The sequence below is a fragment of the Scatophagus argus genome, chromosome 18 (genome assembly GCF_020382885.2).
Source record: "Scatophagus argus isolate fScaArg1 chromosome 18, fScaArg1.pri, whole genome shotgun sequence".
Lineage (NCBI taxonomy): Eukaryota > Metazoa > Chordata > Actinopteri > Scatophagidae > Scatophagus > Scatophagus argus.
The window spans coordinates 13421330-13438910 of record NC_058510.1 but is presented as its reverse complement, the minus strand read 5'-3'; the positions used below and the strand labels follow the sequence as shown (position 1 = coordinate 13438910).

The 17581-nt window shown below is 41.0% G+C and overlaps 2 protein-coding genes across 5 annotated transcripts in view; both read right to left on the bottom strand.

Moving 5' to 3' along the window:
• The window catches only part of LOC124049293 (butyrophilin-like protein 2), a 59347-nt gene that overhangs the window by 5818 nt on the left and 35948 nt on the right, over positions 1-17581 (bottom strand). For all 3 annotated transcript variants that reach the window (XM_046370741.1, XM_046370743.1, XM_046370742.1), the window contains 5 exons: positions 13797-14111; positions 13221-13330; positions 3765-3921; positions 2205-2501; positions 87-181 (listed from right to left, as the gene is read on the bottom strand). In XM_046370741.1, the coding sequence (XP_046226697.1) occupies positions 87-181; positions 2205-2501; positions 3765-3921; positions 13221-13330; positions 13797-14111 (974 nt within the window). The remainder of the gene's footprint in view (positions 1-86; positions 182-2204; positions 2502-3764; positions 3922-13220; positions 13331-13796; positions 14112-17581) is intronic.
• On the bottom strand, positions 8151-13267 carry LOC124049298 (V-set domain-containing T-cell activation inhibitor 1-like). Of its 2 annotated transcripts, XM_046370752.1 has the most exons (6): positions 13129-13267; positions 12548-12635; positions 10258-10572; positions 9524-9781; positions 9172-9293; positions 8151-8867 (listed from the first exon to the last, which is right to left on the bottom strand). In XM_046370752.1, exons 2-5 carry the CDS (start codon positions 12606-12608, stop codon positions 9205-9207), a joined length of 723 nt encoding a protein of 240 aa, XP_046226708.1. In that variant the 5' UTR covers positions 12609-12635; positions 13129-13267; the 3' UTR covers positions 8151-8867; positions 9172-9204. The 2 variants fall into 2 exon arrangements, with proteins under 2 accessions (XP_046226708.1, XP_046226706.1); XM_046370750.1 differs by lacking the exon at positions 13129-13267 and having other exon boundaries at positions 12548-13083.

The window sequence follows — 17581 nt, the reverse complement described above, 5'->3', positions numbered from 1 at the left end:
AAAGTTCCATTCTCCAAAACGCAGCAACTCGCACCAAAACAATTTACACAGATTTTGGGGTGAAATGGAGTAATGTGTTTTCTTACCTTTTTATATTTGTAGTACAGTGTTAGCAGTACAACCAGTACAACCGTCACAACCAGCACAGCTATAATAATGCCCGTGATGTTAGTTTGACTCCCTGAAACAGAAAAAGATTCAGTTTATTCAGCTGTGTACGAATCAAACTATGAGGTGGTTGACTCACTGCTGATGTTTGAGGCCTTTCCCCACTTTGATCACTCACTCATCCTAATGTATGAAGCACACAAATTTAGTTAAATTTCAGATAAAAAAAAAACTAGTGAAAACCCAAACACCTCAGTCACCAAGCAAAGCCCAATTCACCAGGGCAGCCACCACCTTATAATGCCTTAACTTAGCATAAACAGAGCAACCATTTGCAATTTTTTTTTCATTGACTGGTGCTCCATGCATTATGGCACTGACCTTCAGAAGCAACAGCAGAAATCTCAGTGGGTCGGTCACTCTGTGGGCTGGGCTGACAAAATAATCACCAAGGGCCAAATTAGCTTATGTCAGAGGTGAAACGTATAACATATAACCAATGACAGACTGGCCATTATGGAGCACAGAGTGGGCTGTTTGACACTAGGGGCATATGAAAAGCAATATGCACAAATATGTACATATATATTTTTAAATAATTCCCACTCCCATTTTGAAATAAAAATGACTGAGAGGCTGACAGATTCAGCAAGGTGGGCTTGCTTCATTCCACCCTCACCTTGACCTCGACCCTTTCCCATCATATGGACAAATAACAAGAGGAAATAAACGAAAAATTGTGCTTAAAAGCTGAGACAGAAGTCCCATGAGCCTGATGCAGCCAATAGTTTTAAAATAATAAATTATTTATTTGGTGCAGTTAACAATCAGCCATCTCACCCTTGTGAGGCTGAAGGCATCGGGAGGGAAGAGAGCAGAGAGAGCAGCTTATTGAACCCAGTGAAACTGGTTCAACTGTTAGCCAAGGTTTTGCAGCTGAAGTGGATAAGACAGAAGAGTCAGGATGAGTTAAACAAAGTGTGGGTTTGGCTGGTTGGGCCTTCTTTTATTGAAACATGTTCAACATAAGGGCGATGAACTCGTCAACTGAGCAGTCACAGCCTGAAGAGGCAGGGACGTTAAAAAAAAAAAAGCTGACATGGCAAAGTAAACTTTCAAAATGTTGAACTCATTGTTACGCATCAATGGTAATTATTACTGACAAGTTAGATAGATAGATACTTTATTACTTAGCATGAACAATTTTAAGACGAACCACCATTGTAGACCATTTTTCATGCACAAGGATTTCATGAAGGAACAAAACCTACAAAATTGTTAAGTACTGGTTGTGTATTTCATAAACTGCTGAATTGTCCAACTGGAATGTATATTATACCAGTGGTAGGATATATACTATTCATTGTAATTGTATATAATAGCATTTATATCTTGGTCTGAGTGAATACTTGATTCTGATTGACTGCAGGAGATCAATTATTTCCTGATAATGAACACCCACTAAGTGGTTCCAGTCAAACATTGTTCTAAATGAATGTGCTGGTTGTGTACATCAACATCAGAAAAACCAAAATATCCAAATATCAACACTGAGTGTAGTCCTTCAGTGTCTCATCCTCATCACATGATGTGTGAATATCATATATGATATTCAGAGACTGCATGTAAACCCTGCTATTTGATGTAAATATGACTGTGAGTCTTAAAATTGTACCTTTTTGTCTGTCTGTCCAAGGTGAGATTAAGAAAGTATTGAGGATCGATATACACAATACAGGCAAAAGTGTTGGTTCACACCTCTTTTGAATTCAGATGTGGTGTTGGGGTGTTTTTCAGGTGTCGGGCTCAGCCCCTTACTTCCATTGAAGGGAAATCTTAATGCTTCAGCATACCAGGACATTTTGGACAATGCTATGCTTCCAACATCGCAGCACCAGCCTGGGGAAGGCCCCCACACCAGCACGACTGCACTCCAGTAGCCCACCCCATACTTGTAATGTAAGTACAGACTCAACTGTTAAGGTGTCTATTTCACCACTGGCTGAGACCGTGTCCAAATACTGAAACTCTGATTTTATACTGACAGTTTAAATGACAGATTCCAACAGTTTTTGCTCAGACACACTTGATCTTACCTTGCTCTACTCTCAGAAAGGTGTTACTGATGAACGTCTCCTCAGCATTGCTGAGTTCACAGGTGTATATCCCCTCCTGTTTCAAAGATAAGTCCTGTAGCATGAGGTTTCCTGACTCAGACACACCCTTCACCCGCTGCCTCCACTCCTCTGAGACCTGGTGGGTGACATTGATGCTGGTCTCATTCAGGATGATCTGACTGTGGTTAAATCTCCAAACGAGGCTGAAGCCCATGAGATCAGTGTTTGAGACGCTGCATGGGATTGTTGTGTCAGTGCTGGAGCCACTGATAGAAGCTGAAATTAAACAACACAAAAATAGTTTAAAAGACAGCCAGATTTGCAATTTAATGAAAACATTTTTACTTCTCTCATAAACTCATCTAAAGTAGTTGATTAAAATAAAAATCTGTCACTCTTTATCCTCTCCAGCAACACCTTGTGTTGCCTGCCTGTTTTGTACCTCTGCCTGATCTTTGGACCTTGGATTCCTTGTCCTTGCTGAAGAAGTTTGTCTGTTCTGTCTAGTTTCCTGGTTTTGACCCTTTCCTGTTTCTCGCCTCCAGCAAACTGAACTTTGATTTTACCAGGCAGTCTTTTTTTGTGCTTCTGGGTTCTGTTCTTATCTTACTCTGTTATACTGGCCTTTTCTTTCCTTTTACATTACATCACTCATCATTTCTTCCAAAATGATAATATCCATTTCATTGCTCATTTGTGTAGCTTTTGAGAATAAAATTCCTTTTTGGCAACTGAATGACACACACTGCCAAGGTAGTGATGTATTATTCATGAACGATTCGTTCGCTCTTGTATATGACTCGGGAGCAATGAGTCCTCTCATTGCAATACCTTCTACCTCGCAGTACCTTCTCTCTCAGGCTGTGTGGCGAGCAGTAGGTTTGTTCTCGGATCAGTCTCTTGTTCATTTGTCACGTGACAGCTACCTAGTCACTGTTGCACTGTGAAACAATAATGGCAGATAGGATGCAGGACACAAGTCACTTTATTGTGGTGTGTATTTGCTTTCCTAGATTTTCACATGGTTTGAATTGCTTGTGGCATTTTGTGTATTATATTTTGTCAGCTGAAGCAAACTATGTTGCCTTCAGTATTTAGTGTTTGTGGACCACGGCCTTTTTTACAATGCCCACAAGAGGGCTACAGCGCCACCTGCTGTAAAAATGAATGAAATGACTGAAAAAAGGACAGTTGGAGAGTGAACGATTTGATTCAGTAAAAAGAGTCAAACTTGCCACAATTATGCCAAAGCCCATCCTATGAGAAATGATAATAATACTTTGTGTGGATGTTGTGTTTTATCTGAAGAAAGTTTGATGCTTGAAACATTTTTAATGATTACATGTGACCAGCAGTGTGCTTGATTGTTGGAACACAAAATGGTTTAGCAATTGAAATGACAAATGCAATAAAATAATGTCCATGACAGCTGCAGGTTCTCTTGCAGTAGTTTTTTGCTGTCTAGTTTCAGGAACCTGTCAGATAAGAGCACATATCAGCCTGGTTCATTGGTTTGGTTGCCAAATTTGACATACTCACGCAGTTTGGTCAAAGTGGCTCTCCTTGTATTTCTGCGAGTGCTGACGGTGCAGCTGTAGACCAGATCAGTCGTGCTGTCTGGAGGTATCAGAGTGCTGCTGATGCTGTAGAGCTGCTGTTCAGTCTGCTGGACTGTTGTTGTGTTCTTGAAGGTCATGTTGGATGGAGGGCTGGTGAACCAGGCGAGCTGAGGCTCAGGGTAGATCCCCTCTGAGCTGCAGATGATCCTGTTTTCTACCTGCTGAAGGTGGACCTCAGTGACAGGAGCTGCAAAAGAAGACAGAGGATCTTGATGCCAGACAAAATGCACATCAAGGAAACACAAATGAGTTGATGGTTTTCTGTATTTACTGTGTGTTTCTCATACCGTCCACTTTTAGGCTGATAAACAGATCCTTGGTACCACTGATGGTGCTGGTGTGACACTTGTATCTGCTCTGGTCTTGAATCTGAACCCCCGTGAGCTGCAGAGATGCGTTTCCTCTGGAGATCTGGTCTGTGAACAGTGATGTCCTGCCTCTGAATTGTTGGTCCTGGGCTGTGAGCTGGTTTTTGTTATTGTAGTATGAGTGGACAGAGTTCGCTGCTCTCACATCAATCCAGTGGATAACTGCGTTGGTGCCGCTCTTGAAGTTGCATGGTAAGATGCAGGTCTCCATGAAAACACAGGATACTTCAGTATCTGAGCATCGGGTGAAGAGACACCAACTGAGGTTCATTTTAGGGAAAACAGTTGTTTAATCCAAGTGAGTTCTCTTTAAAGGCCTGGGGACTCTATCTAGGAGTCCTCTTGAACTACACTGACTTGACAAGTTCAGCGTTCCATCTGATGACTTATTCACAGTGAATATGTGCACCCATTTATATCAGAGGATGAACTAATATTAGAAACACCCCTGAATATAATGCATTACAGTTCAACAGCACCACAAACTACAGCTGCTAAGAGGTGGAAATCTGAGCATGCCAATTCAGGTACTGGGCAAGTTCAACTCCACATTCCTGGATGGCAGCCCCTGTGGATTTGGAGTCTTGTCTGGTCTTGTCAACCTCCCACACCAAATTTTCGTGGTTGTCTAAAAGATGAAACATGAATGCTGATGTCTTTTTTCTCACACAGGGCTGACTTGAAATTTTCAGTTACTGGAAACAAAAATATCTCCAAAGTTATTAGCTTCTAACTTACTGCATAAGCACCCCAGCTGAATGAAGGTCTGACTGAACTGATGGTTCACAAAGGCCTTATTTATGACAGTGTAGCTTCAAAACATGGTGTAAATATGCTGTATTGGCTGACAAGAGAAACAAAAATAGAAATATTGCTATTCATAAATAAGAATGAAATGACATCTTTAACATTTTTTTTAAATCTTCAACAGCGTGTCATGTAGGTCAGCAGCTTTAACTTGAAGTTCTTGTGTCCTCTGCTTGTGTGCATGTGACAAAACCCTTTTTGGTTATGAACCTCTGCAGCTTTGCAGAGTCCAAATCTTTCATTGTTTTGTTATGAGGGGATTGTCTCGTAAGATGAGGACGTAATTTAAAAGTCTACATGTGTGAGTAAAAAATGAAAATGGCGTTGTTACACCTCCAGCTCACATCTGTAGTTTCTGTCAGACTCACAGTGATTGGTTTGCTGCGTCTCTGTGGGAGAACAGTTGATGAAATGTGTTAAATGCTGAATCATGGAATCTGCTGGACAACCCAGAGGGATCACTGTGATCCCAAATTCCCTTTACGTGTGACGAGGTTCAGACTGTTTCCCAGTCCTTCCTATGGGATGTGCTTTGATTGAGCAAAGCTGCATACCCTCTGTTGTATGGGTTTTGCTTTCTGGCCACTACTTAGAGGCGTGATATGTAGCATTGTCCTGAAAGACATTCACACAAAATTAATTTTTCTTAATATTCACTTATGATGTGTGTAATGGTATCTTTATTTCCTGTTCTGTTTAATTTACACTGCATTAAATTGCAATCTGTACATTGTAATGTACTTTTCATGACCCGGCTGGACTTTGCCTACTACAAGTATCAAATGAGAATTCAAACCTAATTAAAATGAATTTAAGCAGCTCTTCTTCAAACAAATGATTTTTTTCTGCAACATGTTCCTGTAAGTATTTCAGAATAAAATTCTTGTTAACAAATGAAGGGTTTCTGTCCACTGAAATGTTTGGTGGCTTTTAAATTGAATTGGATACAGGAAGTGTTGAGCTGGTGTTCGCAGCTTAATACATTAACGCATGAGGATAAGCATCTGGTAAATCTGTTCCCAACTTCCATTTCTTGTCCCGTCTCATTTCTTAAACAGGAGACAGTCAGGCTGCTGTGTTGACAAGTTAAAACCTGCAGCAACGGTTTCGACTGTACCAACTCAGAGGGTGATTGTTTAAATTTACTGAGTTTTGTTGTAAACAGTAAAATAATAATTGATAAAGGCTGCTTGAATATAATAACTCGATTGAAGGGACTTGATGCAGTCCCTGTAATCACTGACTGAATATCATATTACAAATTACTAGTAGTTCTGCAAACTAAAGATGGACATCACATGATTTCTTACTTCTTCTTTTTTCTTTTATTGTTTTCTACAAAACAGTACATTTTCTTTCTCTGGCTCGAGGATTCATTAAATTGAGAAAAAAATAAATTATGTTAGAACTTCTACAAGAGATGGCACTTCACAAATAGTGAAGTGTTAATGCTGAGTCACTTGGCTGTGATTATTTATTATAAAGCCTGATTTATATAAGTGGACTGCTAAGCATGCGATATTAACCTACTTCAGACAGATAGATGACTTTATTCATCCCTGAGGGGAAATTAGGTAAAAAGAAATGTATTACTTTTTAATTTTTATTTAACTCCATTAATCTTACTGTTGGCTGTGTCACTCGTGTAGTTCCCCTCATGAAATATCTGAATGGTAAGTTCAACAAGGAATCAACATTAACTGGATTGTTCAGAAAATGCACGCTGGGCATCCAGCAACAAACAGTAGATTTCAGAAGCTCATCCTGTCGGCTGTGAGGACAGAAAAACAAAAGGCGTTGCCACTTACCTCCTTCTGTAACTGTCCATAGGAAGGACAGCGTCAGTGAACGTACCACCCAGCAAGTCATCCTCTGTCCACTGTTTTGTATCACAGTCTGTGGAAGACAGAAGTCTGTAGGCTTTCACTTCATAGTTAACGTTAACTGGTGAAGGAAATGGTTTCAGACCAAACCAACAACTGCAGTTTGTTTGTTTTCATTTCCCGCAGATAAAGTCTCGAAATCACAGCGAGCTTCACGGTCGGACAAGCAAGTAAATATCTATCCTGACGATCTATCCATCTGAGAGGATATCGGGGACAGTCCTGATCATGTGATCCACGCCCATTGGATCCCCATTTGTGGTCATGGCTGGGGGGCGGGGCAACCTTCTTTGTATCGCGCAAATCAAACTTCTTTACAGAATTAAAGGAGAGAATATGACAGACTGAGATTTACAATTAAAGACAAAGATAAAAGACAGATATAAAACGAAGAGTCGCTATTAAAACAATCATCAAACATACATTTTGTACAGTAGTGTGTAAGCAGTGTGAAAAGGGAAAGTTTTTAACTGATACCTAAATATTGTTGTTGTCTCTGGGCCTGTCTAACATCATCTGGGAGGTCATTCCAGGTTTTTGCTGCATGAAAATTAAATGCTGCTTCACCATGTTTAGTTCTAACCTGTTGGTGTGCAGCGCCCCCTGCTGGACAAAAAGTGAAACAATCAAATACCATTCATCGTTCGTGTCTTTCTGTTTCTAAGTATTTCATTATTTCACGTGAATATTATTTGAATAGAGTTTTTTAAAACCCTTTCCAATTTACAAAAAATTCAAGATATTTTCTATCAGCAGTGAGCAGTGTTTGACCTGTTATGAGCCTGGCATCGCTGCAAATAACATTAAGAACATTAAGAGAAGCGGATTTTTATAAAATGATTAAAGAGACATATTTTGTCATTGGAGGGAACTCACTCCAACGAAATTTGTTCTCTGCATTTAACCCACCCAAGTGACGTGCACACACACACAGCAAACCCGGGGCAGTGGGCGACCGCGTGCAGCGCCCGGGGAGCAGTGGGGGTTAGGTACCTTGCTCAAGGATACCTCAGCCATGGACACCGGGACGGGGAACCGAACCAGCGATCCACCGGTTACGGGTCCGACACCCTAACCGCTGATCCACGACTGCCCAAAAGAACTCTTATTTTGTTACATTTTTGACTCAAAACATTGATTGTTCTCATCAGATCAAGGTTGATGTCTGAAATGTTGAGCTTTTCTGTCACATAATTTCATTTACCTGAGCACCTGTACACCACATGAGAGGAGAACTCTTAGTGTGCCTGTTATTGAACTGGTTCAGCATTTTTATCATCAAAAGAAAACTAAAACTTTAACAGTACATACAAAGAGAACAAGAGCAAAGTATTCAAAACAAATTATTATCAAATTCAAACAAATACAAAGTTATAACAACAGCTCCATAAAAATGGTGATGCAGTGCTCACCACTAAAAAGTAGAACAACACGTAAAACCACTCAGGCACTGAACTATAGTGGACCATCCAGCACCTCTGCATGTCCTGTGCAGCTGCAGCAGGTGTTAGCAGCTACGCTCACTGGCTGCTAGTTTTGATGACGGTAGCTTCAGTCACTACAGTGAACAAACCTGCCAAGCCCACTCTGAAAACTGGACTGTGGAGATGCAGACTGATGGTCAAACATGTAACTGCAGGGTTTCACTTTTAACAGGAATAAAAACAGCCGTTCAAAATGACAAAAGTACCATCAAGTCTTTGGCTGAGATGTTCTTCTTACAGGCAAAGCAGAGCTGCCTCTGTTCCAGTCCGTCTGTCTCTGTGAGTCTGTTTTTGAATTCAAGCAGGAACAGCATTTCATGAGCAGGAGTCTCCCCATAAAATCTTTTCACAGTGCAGTAAATAAGAGCATCAGTTATCACTTTGTCCTTCACTTGTCAGTCCAGTCTCCTCGTTTGGCTGCAGATCTGTTTGTTCTCTCCTGTTTTCTGGCATCTCTTCCATTCGAATGGCTTCTGGTGTTCTGCTGACAAAAAGTTATGAAACACATGAAGCTCAAACTTGTATCATCGTCACAGCTGTGCTGACTTCTTCACTTGGTCTTTTTAGCTGAGATACGAGTTAATTTAAGGAAGATTTTTAACAAAAGGCAAAGGATTAATTGGAAGAGAGTTCACTGATTGGAAGAGAAGATTTGGACAAATGTAACTAGATGTGATCAAAGTAAATAAACAAGAACAGCATTCAGCTTTAACAAAGTCACAGCTAATTGAGAGTTCATTACGGTGCAGTCGTGCTGTTGTGTTCAGCACAGAGGAGATGCTCACCCTGACGCGTTTGCTGTTCCTTCTTGTGACCTTCTATACACAGAAGGCTGTCAGCCCTGCGATTGCCGCAACAACAGAAAGGCCTCCAGCCACTCCAGCTATAACTGCTGTGTTTGAAGGGTCTGAAACAGAAAAGAGTCTTAAGAGTGTTGACTGAAATTTCAAGCCAAACTTCCAATAGCAACTAATGGAGCATAAAACATACACATAACACATGGAATCTGACGCACATCATTTATGTTAAAACATAGTAAAACATAAGAATAATGTTATGTAAAAACATCTGAGTGGCATGATGAACATTTGTGCTGTGACTGCCACAGTGACTGCAGGTCTTCTCAGAAACACTCACTCAAAGTGGCTCTCCATGTATTTCTGCGAGTGCTGATGGTGCAGCTGTAGACCACATCAGTAGTGCTGTCTGGAGGTATCAGAGTGCTGCTGATGCTGTAGAGCTGCTGTTCAGTCTGCTGGACTGTTGTTGTGTTCTGACAGGTCATGTTGGATGGAGGGCTGGTGGACCAGGTGAGCTCAGGCTCAGGGTAGATCCTCTCTGAGCTGCAGATGATCCTGTTTTCTACCTGCTGAATGTGGACCTCAGTGACAGGAGCTGCAAAAGAGACCACATATGAAATTACATAAGGAGAGACGATTTGGGGGATAATAGTTAACTGTGGTGGAAGCTTCCATAGTTTCAGTGTGTGTGGCTGCTCACAGTCAAGTTGTCTCACCCACGTTGTATAGTCTATGAGATCATAAAATATTGTCAAAAAAATTCACCCAAAGTGAAATCTTCAAATTGCTCATTTTGTCCAATCGGGCGTTCAAAAGCCGAAGACATTTACCGTCACAAATTCTGGCATTTAAGAAGCCTTAATCAGTAAAATGTTTTGCTTAAAAATGACTGAAATGACACAACAGCTGGCAGCTAATAACGGCAGCCTGAATCCTTGTAGTTTTAGGTTTGTGTTGCTGTGACAGAACAACACACTGAGATGTACGCAATAAAGCCAAAACTGAGAGCAGAAAACACACACCAATTAAATGCTGTTCTTTTGTATTTGTTTCACTGTGTGTTTCTCATACCGTCCACTTTTAGGCTGATGAACAGATCCTTGTTGCCACGGATGGTGCTGGTGTAGCACTTGTATCTGCTCTGGTCCTGAACCTTGACCCCTGTGAGCTGCAGAGACGCGTTTCCTCTGGAGATCTGGTCTATGAACAGTGACGTCCTGCCTTTGAAGCTCTGGTCCTGCTTTGAGAGCTGGTCTTGGTTATAGTAGTAGGAGTGGACAAAAGTGTTTCCTGGCTCCTTAATCCAGTGGATGACGACATCATGACCTGGCTGAAAACTGCATGGTAAGACGCAGCTCTCCATGAACACACAGGACACCTCAGTATCTGCAACATCAGGTGAAGACACAGAGCCTGATGATCAGTGTTTTTGACCACATTGATTGATATTCGCCTGCATAACTGAACCATAGCCTGTTACTGAGAGAGAAATACACTTCTTACAAATGCAAATTAATGTGTACATAACAAAACTTTACTGAGCACCTTTCAAGGCAGTGTGACAGCAAAGAAAAGTCCAACAAGAACAGAGTGACAGAGCACTGTTTTCCCCTCACTTGTTGACCAGTTTATATATATTGGCTTCTGCATGGTCAGTTTCAACCTGTTATGATTGCCACTACGTCTCTTGAACAAATATCCCCTTGTTGGATACACAGTGGAATGCAAATGATCCATGACTTAAAATGAATGTGGACCAGGGGTGCTGCCCACAGACAGACATATACCAGACATATGGACAATTCATTCACAGTTCGGACTAAACACTTTTTGGCTGCAAACCTCTGGAGCTTTGTCACTTGTAAGCTGAGTTCAAATCTTTCATTGTTTTGTCGATGTTTTGCTTGATGTAATAATTTATGGTTATTAGTGGATTGTCTCATAAGATGGGGACGTAATTTAAAAGTCTACATATGTGAGGAAAAATGTAAATGGCGTTGTTTCACCTCGAGCTCACATCTGTAGCTCCTGTCTGACTCACTTAGTGATTGGTAAGTGACAGTAAAATGCTGAATCATGGCCTCTGCTGGACAATCCAGAGGGATCAATGCGATCCCAAAATCCTTTCATGTGTGACGAGGTTCAGACTGTTTCCCAGTCCTTCCTGTTGGATTTGTTGTTTTGATCGAGCAAAGCTGCATACCCTCTCTTGTATGGGTTTTGCTTCCTGGCCGCTACTTAAAGGCGTGATATGCAGCATTGTCCTAAAAAAAACACTCATACAAATTTTTTTTCCCTTAATTGTCACTAGTGAAGTGTGAAATGCGCAGTGGTTAGCACTGTCGCCTCATAGAAAGAGGGTTCCAGATTCGAATCCCAGAATTCTATGTGGAGTTTGCATGTTCTCCCTGTGCCTGCGTGGGTTTTCTCCGGGTACTCCGGCTTCCTCTCACAATACCAAAAACATGCACGTTAGATTAATTGGCTACTCTACATTGCCCCTAGGTGTGAGTGTGAGAGTGTGTGGTTGTCTGTCTTTGTGTGTTGGCCCTGCGATTGACTGGCGACCAGTCCAGGGTGTACCCCGCCTCTCGCCTGTAGTCAGCTGGGATAGGCTCCAGCTCCCCCGCGACCCTGACGGATAAGCGGTATAGAAAATGGATGGATGGATGAAGTGTGTAATTCTAAAGTTTTTTCTGCAACATGTTCCTGTACGTATTTCAGAATAAAAGTCTTGTTAACAAATGAAGGGTTCCTGTCCACAAATTGAATCGGACACAAAAGTGTTGAGCTGGTGTTCGCAGCGTAATACATTAAACAGGGCAGACCAGAGTCACCAGAGAAAGGCTTCGTGCCAAAATATGACCAAAATATCAAAGAGAGGATATTAAAAATAAAAGTCTGATATCATTAGTCACGGGACTCTTCAAAGAGTCGACTCTTTGATGCGAGTCCTTTTCCACAGTCTCATCATGTCTGATGATGAGATAACGTTAGCTGACAACACCGACACACTGATCGATTTTACTTTTTTTGGTGACAGTACAAACCTACTTTATATGCGATTTTAACCTACTTCAGATAGATAGATGACTTTATTCATCCTTGAGGGGAAATTAGGTAAAACGAAATGTATTACTTCTTTATTTTTATTTAAACTGCTTTATTTAACTCCATTAATCTTACTGTGTCACTCGTTTAGTTCCCCTCATGAAATATCTGAATGGTGAGTTCAACAAGGAATCAACATTAACTGGATTGTTCAGAAAATGCACGCTGGGCATCCAGCAACAAACAGTAGATTTCAGACGCTCATCCTGTCGGCTGTGAGGACAGAAAAACAAAAGGCGTTGCCACTTACCTCCTTCTGTAACTGTCCATAGGAGGGACAGCGTCAGTGAACGTACCACCCAGCAAGTCATCCCCTGTCCACTGTTTTGTATCACAGTCTGTGGAAGACAGAAGTCTGTAGGCTTTCACTTCATAGTTAACGTTAACTGGTGAAGGAGACTAAAATATCTCGAAATGGTTTCAGATCCCTGAAAAACAGGTGAAACCAACAACTGCAGTTTATTTGTTTTCATTTCCCGCAGAGAAAGTCTCGAAATCACAGAGAGCGAACTTCATGTTCGGACAAGCAAGTAAATATCTATCCTGACGATCTATCCATTTGAGGGGATATCAGCAACAGTCCTGGTTGCATGATCCACACCCACTGGATCCCATTTGTAAACTGGGGGGCGGGGCAACCTTCTTTGTATCGCGCAAATCAAGCTTCTTTACAGAATTAAAGGAGAGATTATAACAGACTGAGATTTACAATTAAAAACAAAGATAAAAGACAGATATAAAACGAAGAGTCACTATTCAAACAATCATCAAACATACATTTTGTACAGTAGTGTGTAAGCAGTGTGAAAAGGGAAAGTTTTTAACTGATACCTAAATATTGTTGTTGTCTCTGGGCCTGTCTAACATCATCTGGGAGGTCATTCCAGGTTCTTTGTAACTGTTGTTGTGTTCTGACAGGTCATGTTGGATGGAGGACTGGTGGACCAGGTGAGCTCAGGCTCAGGGTAGATCCCCTCTGAGCTGCAGATGATCCTGTTTTCTACCTGCTGAATGTGGACCTCAGTGACAGGAGCTGCAAAAGAGACCACATATGAAATTACATAAGGAGAGACGATTTGGGGGATAATAGTTAACTGTGGTGGAAGTTTCCATAGTTTCAGTGTGTGTGGCTGCTCACAGTCAAGTTGTCTCACCCACATTGTTTAGTCTATGAAATCATAAAATATTGTGAAAAAATCACCAAAAGACTCTTCATTTGAAATCACAAATTCTGGCATTTAAGATGCCTGAATTAGTAAAATGTTTTGCTTAAAAAATGACTGAAATGACACAACAGCTGGCAACTAATTTTCTCTTTCGACTGTCTGATCAGTTGATCAGCTAATGACGGCAGCCTGAATCCTTGTAGTTTTAGGTTTGTGTTGCTGTGACAGAACAACACACTGAGATGTACACAATAAAGCCAAAACTGAGAGCAGAAAACACACACCAATTAAATGCTGTTCTTTTGTACTTGTTTCACTGTGTGTTTCTCATACCGTCCACTTTTAGGCTGATGAACAGATCCTTGTTGCCATTGTTGGGGCTGGTGTAGCACTTGTATCTGCTCTGGTCCTGAACCTTGACTCCTGTGAGCTGCAGAGATGCGTTTCCTCTGGAGATCTGGTCTGTGAACAGTGACGTCCTGCCTTTGAAGCTCTGGTCCTGGTTTGAGAACTGGTCTTGGTTGTGGAAGTAGGAGTGGACAAAAGTGTTTCCTGGCACCTTAATCCAGTGGATGACGACATCATGACCTGGCTGAAAACTGCATGGTAAGACGCAGCTCTCCATGAACACACAGGACACCTCAGTATCTGCAACATCAGGTGAAGACACAGAGCCTGATGATCAGTGTTTTTGACCACATTGATTGATATTCGTCTGCATAACTGAACCATAGCCTGTTACTGAGAGAGAAATACACTTCTTACAAATACAAATCCTTGTACAAAGTGTACATAACAAAACTTTACTGAGCACCTTTCAAGGCAGTGTGACAGCAAAGAAAAGTCCAACAAGAACAGAGTGACAGAGCACTGTTTTCCCCTCACTTGTTGACCAGTTTATATATATTGGCTTCTGCATGGTCAGCTTCAACCTGTTATGATTGCCACTGTGTCTCTTGAAGAAATATTCCCTTGTTGGATACACAGTGGGATGCAAATGATCCATGACTTAAAATGAATGTGGGCCAGGGGTGCTGCCCACAGACAGACATATACCAGACATATGGACAATTCACTCACAGTTGTGACTAAACACTTTCTGGCTGCAAACCTCTGGAGCTTTGTCACTTGTAAGCTGAGTCCAAATCTTTCGTTGTTTTGTCGACGTTTTGCTTGATGTAATAATTTATGGTTATTAGTGGATTGTCTCATAAAATATCCCCATCCCCATTAGCTGACTGATGTGCCCGTGAGCAACGCACTTACCCCCAATTTGCTCCCTGGGTGCTTGATGCAGCCCACTGCTACTGTGTGTTTCACTGCACGCTGCATGTGTGTGTGTTCAGTCATGGGTTAAATGCAGAGAAGTAATGTCCCAGCTTGTGATTAATAAAGTAAATTCAATTTTAAAAAATTAAATAAAATAAAATTAAATTTAAAAAATGAGGACGTAATTTAAAAGTTCACGTGTGAGGAAAAAACGAAAATGGCATTGTTTCACCTCGAGCTCACATCTGTAGCTCCTGTCTGACTCACTTAGTGATTGGTAAGTGACAGTACAATGCTGAATCATGGCCTCTGCTGGACAACCCAGAGGGATCAATGCGATCCCAAAATCCCTTCACCTGTGAAGAGGTTCAGACTGTTTCCCAGTCCTTCCTGTTGGATGTGTTTTGATCGAGCAAAGCTGCGTACCCTCTGTCGTATGGGTTTTGCTTCCTGGCCGCTACTTAAAGGCGTGATATGCAGCATTGTCCTCAAAAAAACACTCATACAAATTTTTTTTTCTTAATTGTCACTTGTGAAGTGTGTAATTGTTTTTTTCTGCAACATGTTCCTGTATGTATTTCAGAATAAAAGCCTTGTTAACAAATGAAGGGTTTCTGTCCACTGAAATGTTTGGTGGATTTTAACCTAATGTGCATGTTTTTGGTATTGTGGGAGGAAGCCGGAGCACCCAGAGAAAACCCGTGCAGGCACAGGGAGAACATGCAAAGTCCACATAGAAGGGTCCGGACCAGGATTCGAACCTGGAACCCTCTTACTATGAGGCGACAGTGCTAACCACTGCACCACCGTGCCACCCTTGCTGTAAACAGTGAAATAATAATTGATAAAGGCTGCTTGAATACAATAACTTGATTGAAGGAACTTGATGCAGTCCCTGTAATCACTGACTGAAGATGAGGCGAATGGCAAAACCATATCTTCACTCCCCCAAAGAGAACAATGAGGGTGCAAATATCATATTACAAATTACTAGTAGTTCTGCAAACCAAAGATGGACATCACATGGTTTCTTTCTTCTTTTTTGGTTTTCTACAAAACAGTATGTTTTCTCAGTAACTGATTTTCTCTTGCTCGAGGATTCATTAAGTTGAGAAAATCATAAATTATTTTTTCAAATAGGTTAATGCTGAATCACTTGTGATCATACAGCCTGATTTATATAAGTGGACTACTAAGCATGCGATATTAACCTACTTTAATACTTCTTTATTTTTATTTAAACTACTTTATTTAACTCCATTAATCTTACTGTTGGCTGTGTCACTCGTTTAGTTCCCCTCATGAAATATCTGAATGGTAAGTTCAACAAGGAATCAACATTAACTGGATTGTTCAGAAAATGCACGCTGGGCATCCAGCAACAAACAGTAGATTTCAGACGCTCATCCTGTCGGCTGTGAGGACAGAAAAACAAAAGGTGTTGCCACTTACCTCCTTCTGTAACTGTCCATAGGAGGGACAGCGTCAGTGAACGTACCACCCAGCAAGTCATCCTCTGTCCACTGTTTTGTTTCACAGTCTGTGGAAGACAGAAGTCTGTAGGCTTTCACTTCATAGTTAACGTTAACTGGTGAAGGAGACTAAAATATCTCGAAATGGTTTCAGATCCCTGAAAAACAGAAAACCAACCACTGCAGTTTGTTTTCATTTCCCGCAGAGAAAGTCTCGAAATCACAGAGAGAGAGCTTCATGTTCGGACAAGCAAGTAAATATCTATCCTGGCGATCTGTCCATCTGAGAGGATATCGGAGACAGTCCTGGTTACATGATCCACACCTACTGGATCCCATTTGTGGTCATGGCTGGGGGGGCGGGGCAACCTTCTTTGTATCGCGCAAATCAAACTTCTTTACAGAATTAAAGGAGAGATTATAACAGACTGAGATTTACAATTAAAAACAACGATAAAAGACAGATATAAAACGAAGAGTCGCTATTAAAACAATCATCAAACATACATTTTGTACAGTAGTGTGTAAGCAGTGTGAAAAGGGAAAGTTTTTAACTGATACCTAAATATTGTTGTTGTCTCTGGGCCTGTCTAACATCATCTGGGAGGTCATTCCAGGTTTGTGCTGCATGAAAATTAAATGCTGCTTCACCATGTTTAGTTCTAATCTGTTATGATTGCCAGTCAACATAAAAGGTCCAGTCAGTCAGTCCTCCTTTTGATAACTAACGGACTGTTTGGTGTGCAGCGCCCCCTGCTGGACAAAAAGTGAAACAATCAAAAGCCATTCATCGTTCGTGTCTTTCTAAGTATTTCATTATTTCACGTGAATATTATTTGACATTGAATAGAATTTTTTAAAACCCTTTCCAATTGACAAAAAATTCAAGATATTTTCTATCAGCAGTGAGCAGTGTTTGACCTGTTATGAGTCTGGCATCGCTGCAAATAACATTAAGAACATTAAGAGAAGCGGATTTTGTTACATTTTTGACTCAAAACATTGATTTTTCTCATCAGATCAAGGTTGATGTCTGAAATGTTGAGCTTTTCTGTCACATAATTTCATTTACCTGAGCACCTGTACACCACATGAGAGGAGAACTCTTAGTGTGCCTGTTATTGAACTGGTTCAGCATTTTTATCATCAAAAGAAAACTAAAACTTTAACAGTACATACAAAGAGAACAGGAGCAAAGTATTCAAAACAAATTATTATCAAATTCAAACAAATACAAAGTTATAACAACAGCTCCATAAAAATGGTGATGCAGTGCTCATCACTAAAAAGTAGAACAACACGTAAAACCACTCAGGCACTGAACTATAGTGGACCATCCAGCACCTCTGCATGTCCTGTGCAGCTGCAGCAGGTGTT